At 56.0% G+C, this 15,556-nt stretch overlaps 1 protein-coding gene across 1 annotated transcript in view; it reads right to left on the minus strand.

Moving 5' to 3' along the window:
• Positions 1-672: 672 nt before the first annotated feature.
• The window catches only part of GRM4 (glutamate metabotropic receptor 4), a 29,790-nt gene continuing 14,906 nt past the window's right edge, over positions 673-15,556 (minus strand). Inside the window, exons 3-10 of the mRNA XM_062509360.1 lie at positions 15,237-15,372; positions 13,223-13,377; positions 12,641-12,781; positions 9,163-9,363; positions 8,293-8,429; positions 6,929-7,864; positions 1,989-2,235; positions 673-722 (exon numbers count right to left, since the gene is read on the minus strand). Coding sequence (XP_062365344.1) covers positions 673-722; positions 1,989-2,235; positions 6,929-7,864; positions 8,293-8,429; positions 9,163-9,363; positions 12,641-12,781; positions 13,223-13,377; positions 15,237-15,372 — 2,003 coding nt within the window. The remainder of the gene's footprint in view (positions 723-1,988; positions 2,236-6,928; positions 7,865-8,292; positions 8,430-9,162; positions 9,364-12,640; positions 12,782-13,222; positions 13,378-15,236; positions 15,373-15,556) is intronic.

Below are 15,556 nucleotides of genomic sequence, written 5' to 3' on the forward strand. Positions count from 1 at the left end.
AACTTTGTTTTTTTGTGTGTTTTTGTTTTTTTGACTGGTCAGTACATAAAGCAGACATATTTCAATCCATATGGTCATCACATACATTAAGGAACCACCTATAGAAATCAGCACTTTGAACACAGTCTAGGTTTTATTTTATTTTATTTTGCTGTCTGTTTTTTTTAATGTAAATTTTAAGTATTTTTATTTATTTTTCATTTTTGCAACATATAGAATTTGGTAGGATATGGGGTAGAGAGTGAATAGGGACGGAGGAAGACAGGAACAAAAGAAAATGGAAGATTAAAAAAATAAGAAGTGGAAACAGAAGGTTCTGCACAACCACAAACAATCTCACAAATTCCAGAAAAGGGAAAATACTGGGGCTCTTATTTTTCTTTTCTTTTTTTCTGCCAAAATACAGGGAAAAAAAAAAAAAAACCAAAGACTCACTGAAGTCCGTCCCCTCTTGCCCCTGTCCCCGCGCTCCGCTGTCCCTCCGTGGGAGCCATGCATTGCCACCGTGGGCACTGGAAGAGTTTTAGCGTTTCTTTATGGATTTTTTTTGCTGCTGTTGATGGCATTTTTGCTCAGGAGCTCTGCCCTGGGGTGTCCCCTGGCTGCCACCTCCCTGTGCTGTGCCCTTGTCCCTTTGAGGAGCTCGGCTCCCTCTGGTCGCTGCTCCTGGAGCTAAATGGCGTGGTTGCTGTAGCTGACGTAGGTCTGCTTGGTGGCCAGTGCTGCAAGGAGACACAGAGCCCACGTGGATCATCAGCAGAGGCCACCTGCCCCTCCTGGCTCCTGTCCTGTCCCCCTGATCGTGCCAGGAGGTGCCAGCAAGGCTGTGACAAAGTTTGCTCAGGGATTTGGACAGTGGGGATGCTTCCCTGAGGCTCAGAGCAGTGGTGGGTGCTCCTGAAGGTCACTTCACCCCAAAGAGAGCCCCCAGGACGTGCCTTGAGCAGCGGGAATGTGATCTCAGGGTCCCACCCACTTCCCTCAGCCACCTCCTACAGCCAGACCTAGAGCTGCTGCACCTTCCCAAAGCTCAGCTGGTCCCAGCCAGCCCTGGGGTCCAGGGGGTTTTGGTTTTGGGGTCCCAGCTGGGTGTCTCACACCCCTGGCCACAACCCCATGACAGCTGGGAGAGGAGCAGCAAGACACAAAATCAACCACCCTGGCTGTCCCCTCATCCAGAGGTTGTCACAGGGACACAACTCTGCTGCCACCCCCCAGCTTCCCCAGCCTTCACACACCAGGAGAGAGGCAGCGATGGCTCCAAAGCCACCACACATCCCAGAGTGACACTAGGGAGCACAGCAAAAGCCACAGAGCAATGAACCCCCCCGCTCCCTGCAGCACTGGGCCTCTGCCCTCGGTGAGGACAACACTCTGCTGAGACCCCCACGAGGTCCCCAGGTACCACAGGGTCAGCAGGCACAGGGACACCCTCCAGCTAAGAGTAGGGATGAGTGCTGGCACAGATGGCACAGCCTGGGACAGCCTGAGCAGCACAAACGTGTCCCCACGGAGCCCACAGGGAGGGGACATGGGCAGCTCACAGTGCCTGGCTGGCAGTGGAACCTTGCTGCAGGTTTCCAACTGGTGTTCCCAGATAACAATTAGATAGAGCAGAAGGAATTGGAGCTGACAGAGCTATTTGTTAGCTGCGATGTTTTCGTAGCTGATCTGCCCATATCAAAGCCCTGTGAATTATTTATTCTGTTGTTTATTTAAGGATACGTGACCCGGCAGTGACAGAGTGAAAAATGTCCCCTCAGCGCTGCGCTGACGTCCCCCTGTGCCTCCCGCCCCTGGCACTGCTGCCATGACCATTCCCTCCCTGGCACCACAGGAACTGCCAGCCCTGCCCACTCTGAGCTCCCCCAGCCCCGTGTGGCACACACTGGAGTCAGGGACATGCAGATGGAGCTCAGCTCTCCCCATTCCCGGTGTTTAAGATCCTCAGAGGATCCCGCTGGGAGTCCCTGCAGGAGCCACCTCACCTTGTGTTTCCAGGTTGTCGCAGAGCTCTGACTTGGCCTCTCCATTGGGGCGGAACCCTCCCTTCTGAGAGAACTTGTTGGACATGGTGGCCGCTGTCACCACCGCCTTGAGGCTCCTCTTGCGCTTGGGGACGTTCTGCTCCGGGTGGAAGAGGATGATGTACACCTTGGGCATGTAGAGCATGCCCAGGGACACCGAGGCACTCAGACTCACTGAGATGGTGAGCGTCGTGGTCTGGATGTACATCTGCAAGACACAAGGCCACCAGCTGAGACCTGTCCCAAGTCCCTGGGGTCCAAAAGGGAAAGGAGGAAATGGAGAAATGAGGGAAAGTTGGGGTTAAATGAATGGAGCGGGGAGGGAGGCACTGCTGGGATGTTGGCAGTGCTGGGTGTTCAGTGTGAGGTTTGATGCTCCACCAGCCTCAGGACAGGAGCTGCAACGCTGGTGCTGGGCACAGCAAGGACACCTGACCCCGTGGCACACCCCACTGCTCTTCTCCCTTCAACAGGTAATTCCCATTCCCCAGCTGACTCCCGGGCTCTTGTCATGTAAGTCACATATTACACACCGACGCTGCCTTTTTGCAGTCAAAACTAATTTCACGCTCACTGTCCAGGACTAACAGTGACAGATGTTTTGCAAAATGAAAGCCCATTAATCTGACTGTAGAATAATCCATTTTTCTATGGAGAGCAGTTGGCAGGCTCCTCTCAAGCCAGGGCATCTGAAGCAGGTGGCAAGTGGAGGCAGGGACCCCCCCCCTCTGCCCATCCCACCTCTTGGGGAGGCTGGGAGGGCAAGTCCCTGCTCCGTGGGCATCCCTGCTCTGCCAGCACCTGGCTCCCTCCTCTCCAGCATCCCCTTCACCAGGCAGTTCTGAGGCTCTGGGGATGAGCAGGGAGGGGGCTCTGGGTCTCCAGATGCCTTTGCACACAACTTATGTTCAGGTCACTGACAAGGCTTTAGGAGGAGCCTTAAAGCAGTTCCTGAACTTCACCTGTGACTCAGTGTCCAGGGATTCCCCTGCAGGTGCTTCCCACGTGGGATTTCATGCCCTGTGAGGAGGCAGCACCTGGAGCAGCCAGGGAAGCGTGGGGGCTGCAGCAGCAGCAGCCAGAGCAGGGGTCCCCATGTCCCCATGGGCACACATTTCGCCTGAGGGTTTTTGAAGTGAAAAGGTGATGGAGAGCACATGCTGAGGGAGAGGCTCTGCACAGCTCCCAAGAGTGAGAGCTGGTGGGACACAGCTGCTCCAGGACTCCCCCAGAACCCACAGGTCCCACCTGTGACCCCACACAAAGCCAAGCAGCACCTGGCCCAGAAGGGAAAATGCCACCAAGCTTGTTCTGAGTCAACTGAAAAACTTTGGTTTGTCCCCAGAATAAAACCTCCTGCTGTCACATGCGCCAGTTTGTTTGTTCCACCTTCTCTCTCTAGGCAGTTTTTGGAAATAAAAATGTCATTTCATCAAGCAAAGTCAAAACACATCTCTGTGCCAGAATACGTGTGCTTTTTTATTTCTTCCCTTTTTTTTTTTTTCCCACTCCAACTCTCAGACTCTGCCACAGATGTCCTGGACTGGCCAGGAATGAGGGAAACACTGGGACCTCCCCAACTCCAGGCACCCCAAGCCCTGCCTGGGAACCAGCACAACGTGACCCTGTGGGGCACAGCTGAGCTCAGCACCCCTCATCTCCCTGGCTCCCTGCCTTCCCTTGCCAATCCAGCAATTTCCATATTTTGTGCCTCTGCAGAGTCCCCCCTCCTTGTGCCATGGGGGCGTTTTAGCAAGGAGGGAGAGAGCAGCTGAGCTGAGCTGAGCTGAGCTGAGCTGAGCTCAGACACCTCTGTGCGTGCTCCCCGCTCGCTCCCAGGCCAGTTCTCCCAGTGCTGCCGGGGACTCCCCTGTGCTGAGACCCCGCTGGCACCAGCCCCAGCTCCCCACTCCATTCTCTGCCTCCTGCAGCATTTTTGGGGTCTCACAAGGCCACCGTGGCAACCTTTCTCCCCCAGGATGCGTTTGCAGGAAGAATTTTCCTGCCCACTCCAGCCTCCACGGCCGTGCCTCGCCGCAGCAAACCCCTCTCCAGATCAGACAGGAATATTTTTAGCCTGGAGACTCCACACAGCCGTGGAGCTCTGCACAGTTAACCTTTTGCCACTGTAAAAAAAAATGACCATTTCTCACAGTTTCACTTCCTACTCTCTTAATTGGCTTCCAGCCCAGGACCCTGCTTTGCCCCTTGGCTAACAACACTGGAGCTTCCTCCGGAGCCCTGGGAGGTGTGAGCTGTGCTTATTGAGGAAGTTCCAGCTCCTGCTGCCTCGTGGGCTGGACCAAAGAGCACAGCCAGCCCTGGCTCAGGGCGATGATGCTGAGGGACAGCAGTTCCCCAAAATGACCCCACACCAGCCCCCTAACCCAGCGCTGGTTTGCTCAGGCCTGGGCGAGCTCGTCCTGCCCGAGGGAGCAGCCCAGGCTTGAGGCACAGCCCAGGCTTGTGCCTGTCCCACAGCAAATCTCTGCATTAATGGGAAGCTGCTCCCACTCTAAATCCACGCCTGGCCCTGCCACAAGAGGTTTTGCACCGTGGTGGGTGCTGGGGAAGGGCAAACCTGCTCAGTGCTCCTCCAGCACTCCAAACACCACTGGACAGTCCCTCTCAATCCTTCCCTCTCCCTCTTTTCCGTGGCTAAAAGCAAATGTGATAAACAGGGAAGCAGACAATGACTCCACTGTTCTGCTGCCACCTTATCAGTGCAGGAAATTGTCTCTTTCTTTAGATCCTCTGTTATTGCTATTTCTGTAATCCGGCGGGATCGGCGGGGATAAGAGATTCTTTTCAGAAAAAGCTTGGGGGACTTGTTACAGTAATGTGCCACCTCCATGCAAAGTTGTGGGCACGAGGTAAAGCAAATAAAAGTAGAAACGGGGATTATCATCCATCTCCTCCAGACCACGGGGCAGCCTTGGCTGCGGCCCCGCAGCCTCAGCCGGGGTCAGGGCAGAAGTGCCAGGGGTTCACGGGTGCGGGTTTGCCCTGTGGCATCCTCAGGACTTCAGCCATGAGAAAACAGCCCAGATAATGTTCCTGGATTTCCTTTTTCCAAGGGTCCAGACACTCCACAGAGCCCAAGAGCCCCTCAGTGCCAGCAGCAGTGGGGTGAAGGTGACAGGATCCCTCCCCACGGTGAGCTGGGGGTGCCCCGTGGAGCACCCCCGGAGCACCAGGTGGATGATGCCAATGCCAGTGCCCCCAGCTGTCACCCTAAGGCCACATTCAGAGCCACACTCTCCGTGCAGGCTGTGCAACAACTCTTTTTCAACCTTTTTCTCCTCAAGAGTGCAAACCAACAATTAAAGCGCTGAGGGAGCCCCAATCATCTGCTTCCTCCAGTGTCATTTGAGTACATCCATCATCCCTCAGGCATGGCTCAGGGACACTCAGGGCCCACTCCCATGGCCTGGGGACATTCAGAGCCCATTCCTATAGCCTGGGGACATTCAGAGCCCATTCCACAGCCTGGGGACATTCAGAGCCCATTCCTATAGCCTGGGGACATTCAGAGCCCATTCCCACAGCCTGGGGACATTCAGAGCCCATTCCCACAGCCTGGGGACATTCAGAGCCCACTCCCATGGCCTGGGGACACTCAGCCCATTCCCACAGCCTGGGGACACCCAAAGCCCATTCCCACATCGGCAGAGCAGATCTCCGAGCTGGAATCCCCAAGCCCCTCAGGGTCGGCTCAGCAGGCTCGAGGCAGGGCTGGGTTGTGAGACAGAGCTCTGCATCCAAGGGGAGTTGGCAACATCACTTTTTCCGCCTCTAATCAGCTTGTTAGCAGCCTAATAACAGAGCAGGCCTGTGCATTACAACCCCCAACGAGAGGCACAGCCTATTGTAGAGCTGCTGCCTGACAGGCAGCGTTCAGCAGCCCTAAATTATCCCGTGACAAGCTGCAGTGAAGAGGTGAGCAACCTTGCGCATAATCTACAATCATTATCATTTCAATCTTTATTATCCACAGTATGCCAAGCACATTAAGGAGGCTTTCAGGGAGCTTTTGTTTTGCAATAATTTCTTAAAAAACCTGGTTTCTTGTTAGTATCTCCCCTGCCATCTCATCAAAATGGAAATGCTGCAAAAGGCTCCATTTATTTCCTTTAATTCTCCTTCACACTTCCAGCCAGAGAAGACCTGGTGGGACTTTTTGGTTGAGCCAAGGTCAGGGGTGGCTGGGCAGACTCAGCCCCCTCAAGGACGGATGCTCTGAGAAGAGATGCTCCAGGACACAACAAACTCAGGTGTCCGGAGCAAGAGCTCCCTCAGCAAACCTTTGCAACAGGTGTGTCCTAAGCCATGGTGTCACCAGCATGGGGACACACTCAGGGGATCCAGAGAGGGGTCTGGGTGCTGGGACATCCCAGGGATTTCCAGCAGCTCCAAGGTTTGTTCATCAGAGCAGCGCTGGGCTGGCAGGCGGGAGCTGTTTGTATTTGACACAAACGCGATGATTCCTGTTTTGGCTGGCAGGCAAAGGGATTTGGGTCTCATTCATGAGATTTTTATTCTTTGTTCTTAATCCCTCGCACTTGAGCACAGAGCCTCATCCAGGCTGGCCTCGGTCCCATAGGAACTCTGCACTGGGAACAGGGGCTCGCTGGGCAGCACCGGATCCCTGTCCATGCAGAAATTGTGCCCATGACACCGGGGACCTGCCCTGGGGGCTCATCCTTCCCCAGCCCACACAGCAGCATCCTGTGCTGCCCACTGCCCTCATCCACCAGGGGCAGAGGGGCCAACAGAGCACAGAAAACTTCCCACCCCAATTCCCAAGCTGACCAAGACACAGGGAAGAACTCCTCTTGCTCGAGACACCACAGCCTCTCCCAGCCTTGCACACCAGCCAGGCCTCTCCCCTCCTCCCTTACCTTTTCCGCCGACTGCGACGTCCCAAAAAATATCGGGATGAAAGCTAACCACACAATGCAAGTCGTGTACATGGTGAACCCAATGGGCTTGGCTTCGTTAAAGGTCTCCGGGACCCCACGGGTCTTAATGGCGTACACAGTGCAGGTGACCATGAGGAGCATGCTGTACCCGAGCAAACAGATGAGGGACAGGTCCGAAATGTCACATTTGAGGATGCCCCGTGCAAAGTGGGGGTTTGTAGTCCGCTGGTCCTCGTAGTCAATGACAGAGTGGGACGGGTCCACGATAAACCAGATGCAGACGCCGACGAGCTGCAGGGAGATGAGGCTGAAGGTGATGACCAGCTGCGAGGCGGGGCTGATGAAGCGCGGGGCGCTCACCGACTTCTTGCCCTGCTCGAAGATGCGGTAGATGCGGTTGGTCTTGGTGAGCAGCGCGGCGTAGCTGATGCTCATGCCCAGCCCCAGGAAGATGCGCCGCAGGGAGCAGGTGCTCAGGTCGGGCTCGGCGATCATCAGGAAGGTGGTGGCGTAGCACAGGAAGATGCCTGTGAGCAGGACGTAGCTGAGCTCCCGCCCCGACGCCTTGACGATGGGCGTGTCGTTGTAGCGCACGAAGGTGATCACCACGAACAGCGTGGCGATGATGCCCACGATGGCGATGAACACGGGCACCACGGCCCAGGGCGAGCTCCACTCCAGCTTGATGATGGGGATGGGCGTGCAGCTGGTGTGGTTCTCGTTGGGCCGCTCGTTGAAGTGGCAGCGCTTGCAGTGGAACTCGTCCAGCTGGTACTGGTAGCCGTCGCAGCGCTCGCAGTGCCAGCAGCACGGGATGCCCTTCACCAGCTTCTTCCTCTCACCCGGCTTGCAGGGCAGGCTGCAGATGGAGCTGGGCTGCTGGCTCCCGCCCCCCGGCCACAGCATGTTCTCCACCTGCGGGACAGATGGCACCAGCCATGCTGAGGGCACAGCGGGCACCTGCCGGGCACACCTGGGCACAGGGGGTGCCCTGCCCTGCTTGGATCTGGACCCTCAACCCATCAGTACATCACGCAAAGGGTCCCAGCCCAATCTGGCGTGGGGACAGGGAGGTGGTGAAGCTTTTCATTGGTCTTTTGGGAAGATTCAACACAAGGAACCCAAAATGAAGTCCCTCCTTCCCTGAGGAAACTCCATCTCTCTGCTCTGGCTCCTGTCCCACATCCAGAGTCTCTAGGGTGTGGTCACACGTGCTGAAGCTCAGTACCTGGGGTTCACCTTCCTCTGACCCCACCACCTTTGGCTTTGCACCCAGGGGCTCCCAGACTCTGTGTGGTGAGAAGAGAAACCTGCAGGACATTCCCCTTGGACCATGCCCTTACCTTGAGGTGCAGGTGATCTGTCCACTGCCCGATGACTTTGTACTCGGGGGTGGAGTTCCTGATCTGGTACTGGTAGATGTCGTAACGCCCTGGAGCATCTCCGTTCTCATTGAATGTCACAGGAGTCCCAGCAATGCCTGCAGGAAAGGGGGGGGTCAGCACCCACAGCACCCCCACCCTGCTGATGGGCTCCAAAGGGGCTCTGTCTCAATGCTCCCCCCTCACTGCTTCTTTTAAGAAAGGGGCAAAAGCAGCTTTAGAAGTTTAATCAAGTGAATTCTGAAGATAAACACTAATGAAAGGAAGAAAAAAAGAATCAAGCGAGGGGGGAAAATAAATAAAAAGAGACACTGTGGAGGAGATCAGAGGGTGGAGATAAATAGAAATAATAAGGGGACCAGACAGAAAATATTTATTAAGGAGACATGGCAGAGGAAAAGATGTGCTTCCAGAGGAGATCTGAAGCAGACAAGGGCAGAGCAGCAGGAGGCAGTGGGACCTCTGCCAGCTGGGATGGAAGAGCAGGCAGGGGGAGAGGCTGGGCAGGGCAGCAGGTGAGGGCAGGGTGAGGGCAGGACAGCAGGTGAGGGCAGGGTCAGGGCAGGGTGAAGGCAGGACAGCAGGAGAGGGCAGGCTGAGGGCAGGATTGCTGCCGGATTTACACTCCAAAGGCTCTCAGGAGATGTGGAAGCTCAGACCTCCTCGCCTGCTGATCTGCTGCCCTCCCTCCACGCTGCACTCACAGTGCAGCAGCTGCCAAATGGCCCCACAAATAAACTGTGGGTGCTGCTGTGTGACCCACGCTGGGGACAACCAGAGATCCCCAGGCCCCAGGGCTGCTCCTCCCAGTGCCCCAGGGCCATGGCACACCTGAGAAGTTGACACTGCGGATGTACTTGAGCAGCTCCACGCCATCCACCGGGTCCATGCGGGGGCACAGCCCCACCTTGCCAGGACACAGGTTCTTGTGCATGTTGTGCAGGGCGTGTCCCATGGCATAGACGGCGTCGATTACGAACTGCACCTTCCCCTCCTGCTCGTACGAGGAGTCCTGGCCAATCCTCTCCCGATCTGCGGGGACAGGGGAAGGGGGTTCCACCTCCTGTGCCTCAGCCATCCCCCCCCTAGGATGTGTCTGCTGCACCCAAACCTTTGCAAATGAGCCCACCCTGGGCTGGAGGAGCTGGAAATTCCAACCCCATTCCCAAACCTGCACACCCAGGGGACACACAACCAAGGAACACTCCCTGGGGAACACCCAGCCAACCTCCCCATCAGGTGGTTCTGAAATTGTGGGTGCTGGCACCCTGCTGTACTTGCAAGAGCCCTTGGGACGTCACATCCCTGTGCCATGGGACATCCCTGAACTCCCAGGTCCCCCAGCAGGACGCGGGCTGGGCTGTGACAGACATCTCACCCTCACCCCTGCATGTTTCATCCCTCCTTCATCTCCCAGGAGTTTCCACCAGCTCACGCTTCACCAGGGTTGTCAAGGACCACCCAGGCAGCATCCATCACGCCTGCCTGTGCCCCATCTCATTGCCAAAGCCTCCTGTCACCCCACTCCCCTCGTCACCCCCTTCCACCCTCCTGCCTTGCTGACCCCTCAGCCTCCCCGGCTGGCAGGATCCTACAAGGATCTGGCAATTACCAGTGACAGCTGCCTTCCCCCCTGTCATAACCACCCTTGATGGGACCACAAACATGTTTATCACTTAGCAGAAGACACCGATTAAAGCAGCACTCTGTTAATTACAGCTAAGAGTGCGTCTCCCAAGGGGCACCGGCATCTGCCCCTCCATCCCTGCCCCGAGGCATGGCCAGGCGTCCTGCCAGGTCTCCAAGGGAAGGAGGGTTTGTCAGGGAGCCGAGGGCACCACCTCCCTCCTCTGGAGAGGCAGCACATCCTAGAAAGCCATGCCAGGGTGCCCAAAATTAACTTCAGCTCCACCAGGCAGAGATGCGCCCTGCTGCAAGGTGGGATTCACGGGCACTGCAGGGGATCCAGCAGCAGGTGCTGATCCCTTCCTTCCCTGCTGTGGAGGATGGGATGAAGCTCCAGTGAGAGGGGATGGCCCCACGAGCAGCACAGGAGGTCCCCATGCTGGGACCTGTGCCACTGACATGACACTAAAGCAAATTGATAATGAACTGACCGACAGGAAAAGATGATATCGGGGAGGTGAATTCATAGCCCATACTTCAAAGTTATAAAAACACTTTTGGAACGTGGAGATTACTCATGCAAAGCCCTGCAGGTGATCCCTCCTTCCACATTATTGACAGGAGCCATTAATCTTCTCCCTCAACTTCAGGCCCTTCCCCATATTCATCTCTAAAGGCGCAGACAGGCCACTCTGTCTTGTCAAGATAATTACCCATTAAAAGAGGAGCTGTAATAGACTGTCCAGGGGAGCTGAGCCCATGGCGATCTCACAGGCCCTGCCATCATCCAGAGCACTGGCCTGCCCATGGGACACACGGGACCCAGGGCTGGTCCTCAGCTTCCCTCAGCCACCTCAATCCCGCACACATCCCAAAATCCAACCCGCCACAACAGCACAGGCTGTGGAAGCTGGATTTGCATCCCTGTGCCACAGCTGAGCAGTGCAGATAAGGAGACATCCCTGGGACTGTCCTTCTGTCTGTTAGCACCTTGTCCCAGCCCCAGCTGCTTTTTTCCAGACTGGAATTAGGCTGGTGCACAGAGGGGCAATGCGAAGCAGACAGCTGAGACTTGTTCCCAACCTGGAAACAATAAATCTCTGCCAAGCTCCAATAGATGAGGGCCACAAAAGGGAGGTGACCTGATGATTATAATAGCAGGGTCGTGCATCGTTCTACAGGGCTGGTAATTAATTTTCAAGAGCGTGACGAGGCTCAGTGGCCCCCTCGGAGGAGAGACGTAGTTCTTCCCCAGCGGCAGATGAGTCGGGATTAGAATCAATTCCCAGCACACCACTGGTCCTGCCTTTTGGCAGGAGTTAATCAAAACCACTCCCAGCACACCTGTGGGGAGCTGGGGATGGAGAACCTCTAAATCTTGTGGGTGCTGGAAGCAGCACCCACACCTTGCCGTGGTTTTGGGCTGGGTGAGCCCAGCCAGGAGCAGGGATGGTCCCTCCACGTGGGATGCTTGTGGCAAACGTCTGCTGGGTGCTGGGGCTGGTCTCAGGGGTAACACAGGCAGCACCATCAGGAATTCCATCAGATCAGCCTTCAGCTTCCTGCCAGCCCTCCCATGCAAGAACAGGAGCCAGGAACTGTCTGGTTTTGGTTTGGTTTTTGGGGTGGAATAAAACAAGCCAAGCTGGCATTTCTTGGGCATGCTGGGCTCTACCCAAACCTGAGGAAAACAGCCCTAAACTGGGCATTTGCATCAGCCCTGCAAATGCAGGAGCTTGTGGATCTGCAGGGGCAGGAGATTTGCTTCAGCAGGCGTTAGTTCCCTGCTCTATCAGCCAAGCAATCACACGGGAGATGGTTTATTTGCTGACAAATTCCAATGATTTAAAGACAGCTCCTAGGACATTTGCCACGTTGTAGTTTCAGCTGCTTCCACTGACACCTTAGCCTTGAAATATCACCTGTTTAAAAGCTACATCACGGTGGAGATGAGGAGATCAACACTCCCAGGGCCTGCTCATGCATCTCCTGGTGCCGAGGGTTCAGCGATGCTCTGGGAAGGATGAGGAGCTCTTGACTACGCAAGGCCATGGCCGTGAGCCAGTTTTCTGGCTTGCCCTTGCTGCTTGCCCAGCTCCCACCCATCCAGATCACCTGAAGAGCTGAGCCTTTGGGGAATGCCCGCAAGGACAGGGATGTGGAAGCACCATCCTGCTCATCCTCAGTGGTGAAAGCAGGGGGAAAAACAAAACCTTCACGATCCAACTTCGCAGGCACAGCCAGGTCCCTCTGTCTGATGGCACACGATGGCTTCAAAAGACATCCCTCCCAAGGGGACAAAGGTATGTGCCAATGTCCCCAAGTCCTGCCACGTCGCAGCCCGCGAGCCACGGTGCCATCATCTGTCTTCAGCCAGTGCCAGGCAGGCAGTAAATCTCTCCCGTCTCTCAGTAAACATGTCACCTCCCCGAGCCTCCAACCATCACCTGACAGCAGCGCTGTCAGCAAGACAGATCCCCGGCTGCCTTGTTTACTGCACTCGTCCCTAAAGCCTCTTTTGGCTGGAAATGACTCAAAATGCACAGTGGGGCTTGAGGAAGGAGTTGGGAGCCTGGAATTGAGCTCTGACAGGATCCCCACCAGGCAAAAAGCTCCATGCTCACAACCAGAACCGCACCCCCCATGAGCCCTCACCCTCCCACAGCAGCCCCCCAGCTCTTACTGGTGCATTTTTTGATGCTGCTGCCCTTCCTCAGCGCGTGCCGGCTCAGCTTGCAGTGGAAATTCTCCTCCCAGAACTCGGCAAACCAGATGTTCCTGCGGTTGTTGTCCAAGGTCCTGCTGGAGAAGTAGCGGTCGAAACCTGCCCGGGGAGAAAGTGGATGGAGGGGATAAATCCCGGGGATGATAGAGAGATGCATCACACATTCCCAAATTCCCCAGGCAGAGGGGAAGGGAGCTCTTGTGAGCGATGGGGACACATCACAGTGTGGTGGGATTGTGTCCAAAGTGCCACTTGTGCAGAGATGTGAGTGGAAAATCCAATCAGGGAAGATCCTCTGCACAGCAGAGACTTTCTGGGACTTTGAGAGCAACAGAAAACTCCTTTCTAGGTACACCAGTGGTAAAGGGAGAGTAGGGAAAACAAGGCACATGAAAAATAAGGAGGTGATTGGTGGGGAAATCAGGCCATCTTTAAGATCCCTTCCAACCCAAACCATCCTGTGATGCCACAATGGTTTCACAGCCAAAACCTGCAGTGAAGGAGGGCAAGCTCAGGGGACCCGTGGAGCACAGCCCATACCTCTGACTGAGACCCTCTTGGGCAGGATGGTGACAGAACCCTCGGCCACCTCCTCCAGGTGCAAGACCGGGGCAATTTTGGAGCCCCAGCTGTCCGAGCCCATCCAGATGAAGTGCCCCGTCTGGTTTGCCCTCTTGGCTGCCTCCAGCACCCTTCTGTGGAAAGAAGCAGCAGAGGATGGGCCACCAACTCCTTGTCTGGCCCCAGGGAAGTGAGAATGCTGGCACAGTGCTGGTGGCATCTCCTGCTCCAGGCACAACCCGGTGTGCACGGACACAACAAAATCCAACGGTGTCACTCAGCTCCTGCACCCTCTGTCCTCCCAGCCCGGGCACACAGACTGGTTCTCCTGCTTCATTTGCATATTTGCTGACTGGTAATTGAATTTCCCCTTAATTACCCAACATTAAGGAAAATAAAAAAAAATCAGGTTATGCCGCAGCAGGCAGGGAAAGCAGCAGCGTGGAGAGCACGTGCTCCCAGCATGGCCTGCCCCAGGAGAGGAGCAGCCAGTGCTGCCAGCACCCAGCATGGAGCTAAACTGGGCTCTGCTGGGCTCAACTGGGCAGCTGAGCAGCAGCTGGGAGTAGAGATGCCATGTTCCTGCTGAGCATCCCTCCTGGTGCCAGACACTCAGCCATGCCTGCGCACTCCTCCAGTGCCAGCCAGGTCAGAAACTCAGTGGGAGGATGGGATTGGAGCATTCCTGGATCTGACCCTCTGGGCTCTGTCCCCCTGGGGGCTCCTGTGGGTCCCCAGCCATGTGGGAGCAGGGCCCAGGGCAGCTCCATCTCCCCATGCAGAGCTGAGGCAGGTTGTGACTCATGCCCAGAGTCAGAGCTGATCATTTCAAGTCCAGATGGTGTTTGAAATGTGAAATAAAGGAAAAAACCCCATAGAAATGCAGCAGAGAGTACAGACAAGATGGGAAGAGGCAGGCGTGCAGTGGAAGCAGTGCAGGCTGCTCTGTGTTCATCCCGGGCTGCCCTGGGCTCTGGGCACATCCTTCCCTAGGACACTCACAGCCCGTGTCCCACTCTGTGACAGCAGCACCTCCAGCTGCCCCTGGACCCTGTGCAGGGCAAGATCTCCCCAGGACAAACCCAGGACATTCCTGTGGGATCAGTGATTTACACCTGAACTGAGCCAGGAAAGAATTCCAGCTGCAATCTTTCCAGTCTGTCCTTCCTATCTCCCAGGCTCCACAATCCAGGGTCAGGATCATGGAGAACCCCACTCCTGAGCTAAAGGAGGCTGCAGAACTGCACTGCCCAGGGCTGCAATCCCATTTGGATGGGTAAATGTTTCCTGAGCCTGGATACCAGGAGCTGCCATTTATCCTGCAAGGTAAATCCCTTTTCCCTCTCACCCCCACCCAATGTCAGCTCTGCAGACATTTCTATTAAGGAAGGAAAAAAGAAACTGGGAGAGTTTGCACATCTGATGTAAACTGATTTAAACTTGCAGTTTACCCACATTTACATAATGTTTGCTGATTAATAAATTAGACACTTAGGAAATCAGGGGTAGCTCCATGTGAATCATTCTGCTCCATAAACAACGGAGCTGCAGCCGCCACTTTGCCTGCAGAGCAGCTCATCACCCTCAAGTGCAGCCACAGCCCTGGCCCTGCTGGGCACAGAGTGCTGGGGAGGTCCCGGAAAGGTCCCTGCAAGGTCCTCAGGATCTGCTCCTTTGCCACGCTGGGGCTGGGGATGAACCAGTGCCTGGGTACTGCCCTGGCCAGCTCAGAGCAGCCCCTGCACGGTGTGAAGCAGCAGCTCATGGTATCCAGGGCTTCCAAAACCGATGAGAAGTGGGAGTTTCCTCTGCTGGGTTCTGTGTGGCTGTGGTTGGATGGCAGCCACTTGCCAGGTGGCCACTCTGAGTGGGTTCCCCCTGCACGCCACACGGTGCATTCTGTCCCCACTGCAGACACATCCCAGTGCATCCCAGTGCATCCCAGTGCATCCCTGCCCAGACCCTGCTCCCGGCCAGGCCGGCCCCTCCACACCTGATATCATCCTCGTTGGCAAAGATGATGACGGCACGGGCGTGGGAGGTCTCCAGGAGCCGGCGGATGATCTTGTCAAACTCCCCCGGCTTGGGCTCCCTCGGGATCTTCACCGACTGGGCCACGCAGACCCCGCCTGTGGCAGAGAGAGCCCTGGCACTGAGACATCCCACGAGTCCCTGTTCCCTGGGGATGGCCCCTCTCACAGGGCTCCTCAGCCCAACAGGCAAAGCGGGGTCTCTCCAGCACTCCCACTGAGGGGCCGAGCACTTCACCATCTCCTCAGCCCAGCCCCCTGGGACATGTCCCCCTGCCCTCCC

Source organism: Cinclus cinclus, chromosome 27 (genome assembly GCF_963662255.1).
Source record: "Cinclus cinclus chromosome 27, bCinCin1.1, whole genome shotgun sequence".
Taxonomy (NCBI): domain Eukaryota; kingdom Metazoa; phylum Chordata; class Aves; order Passeriformes; family Cinclidae; genus Cinclus; species Cinclus cinclus.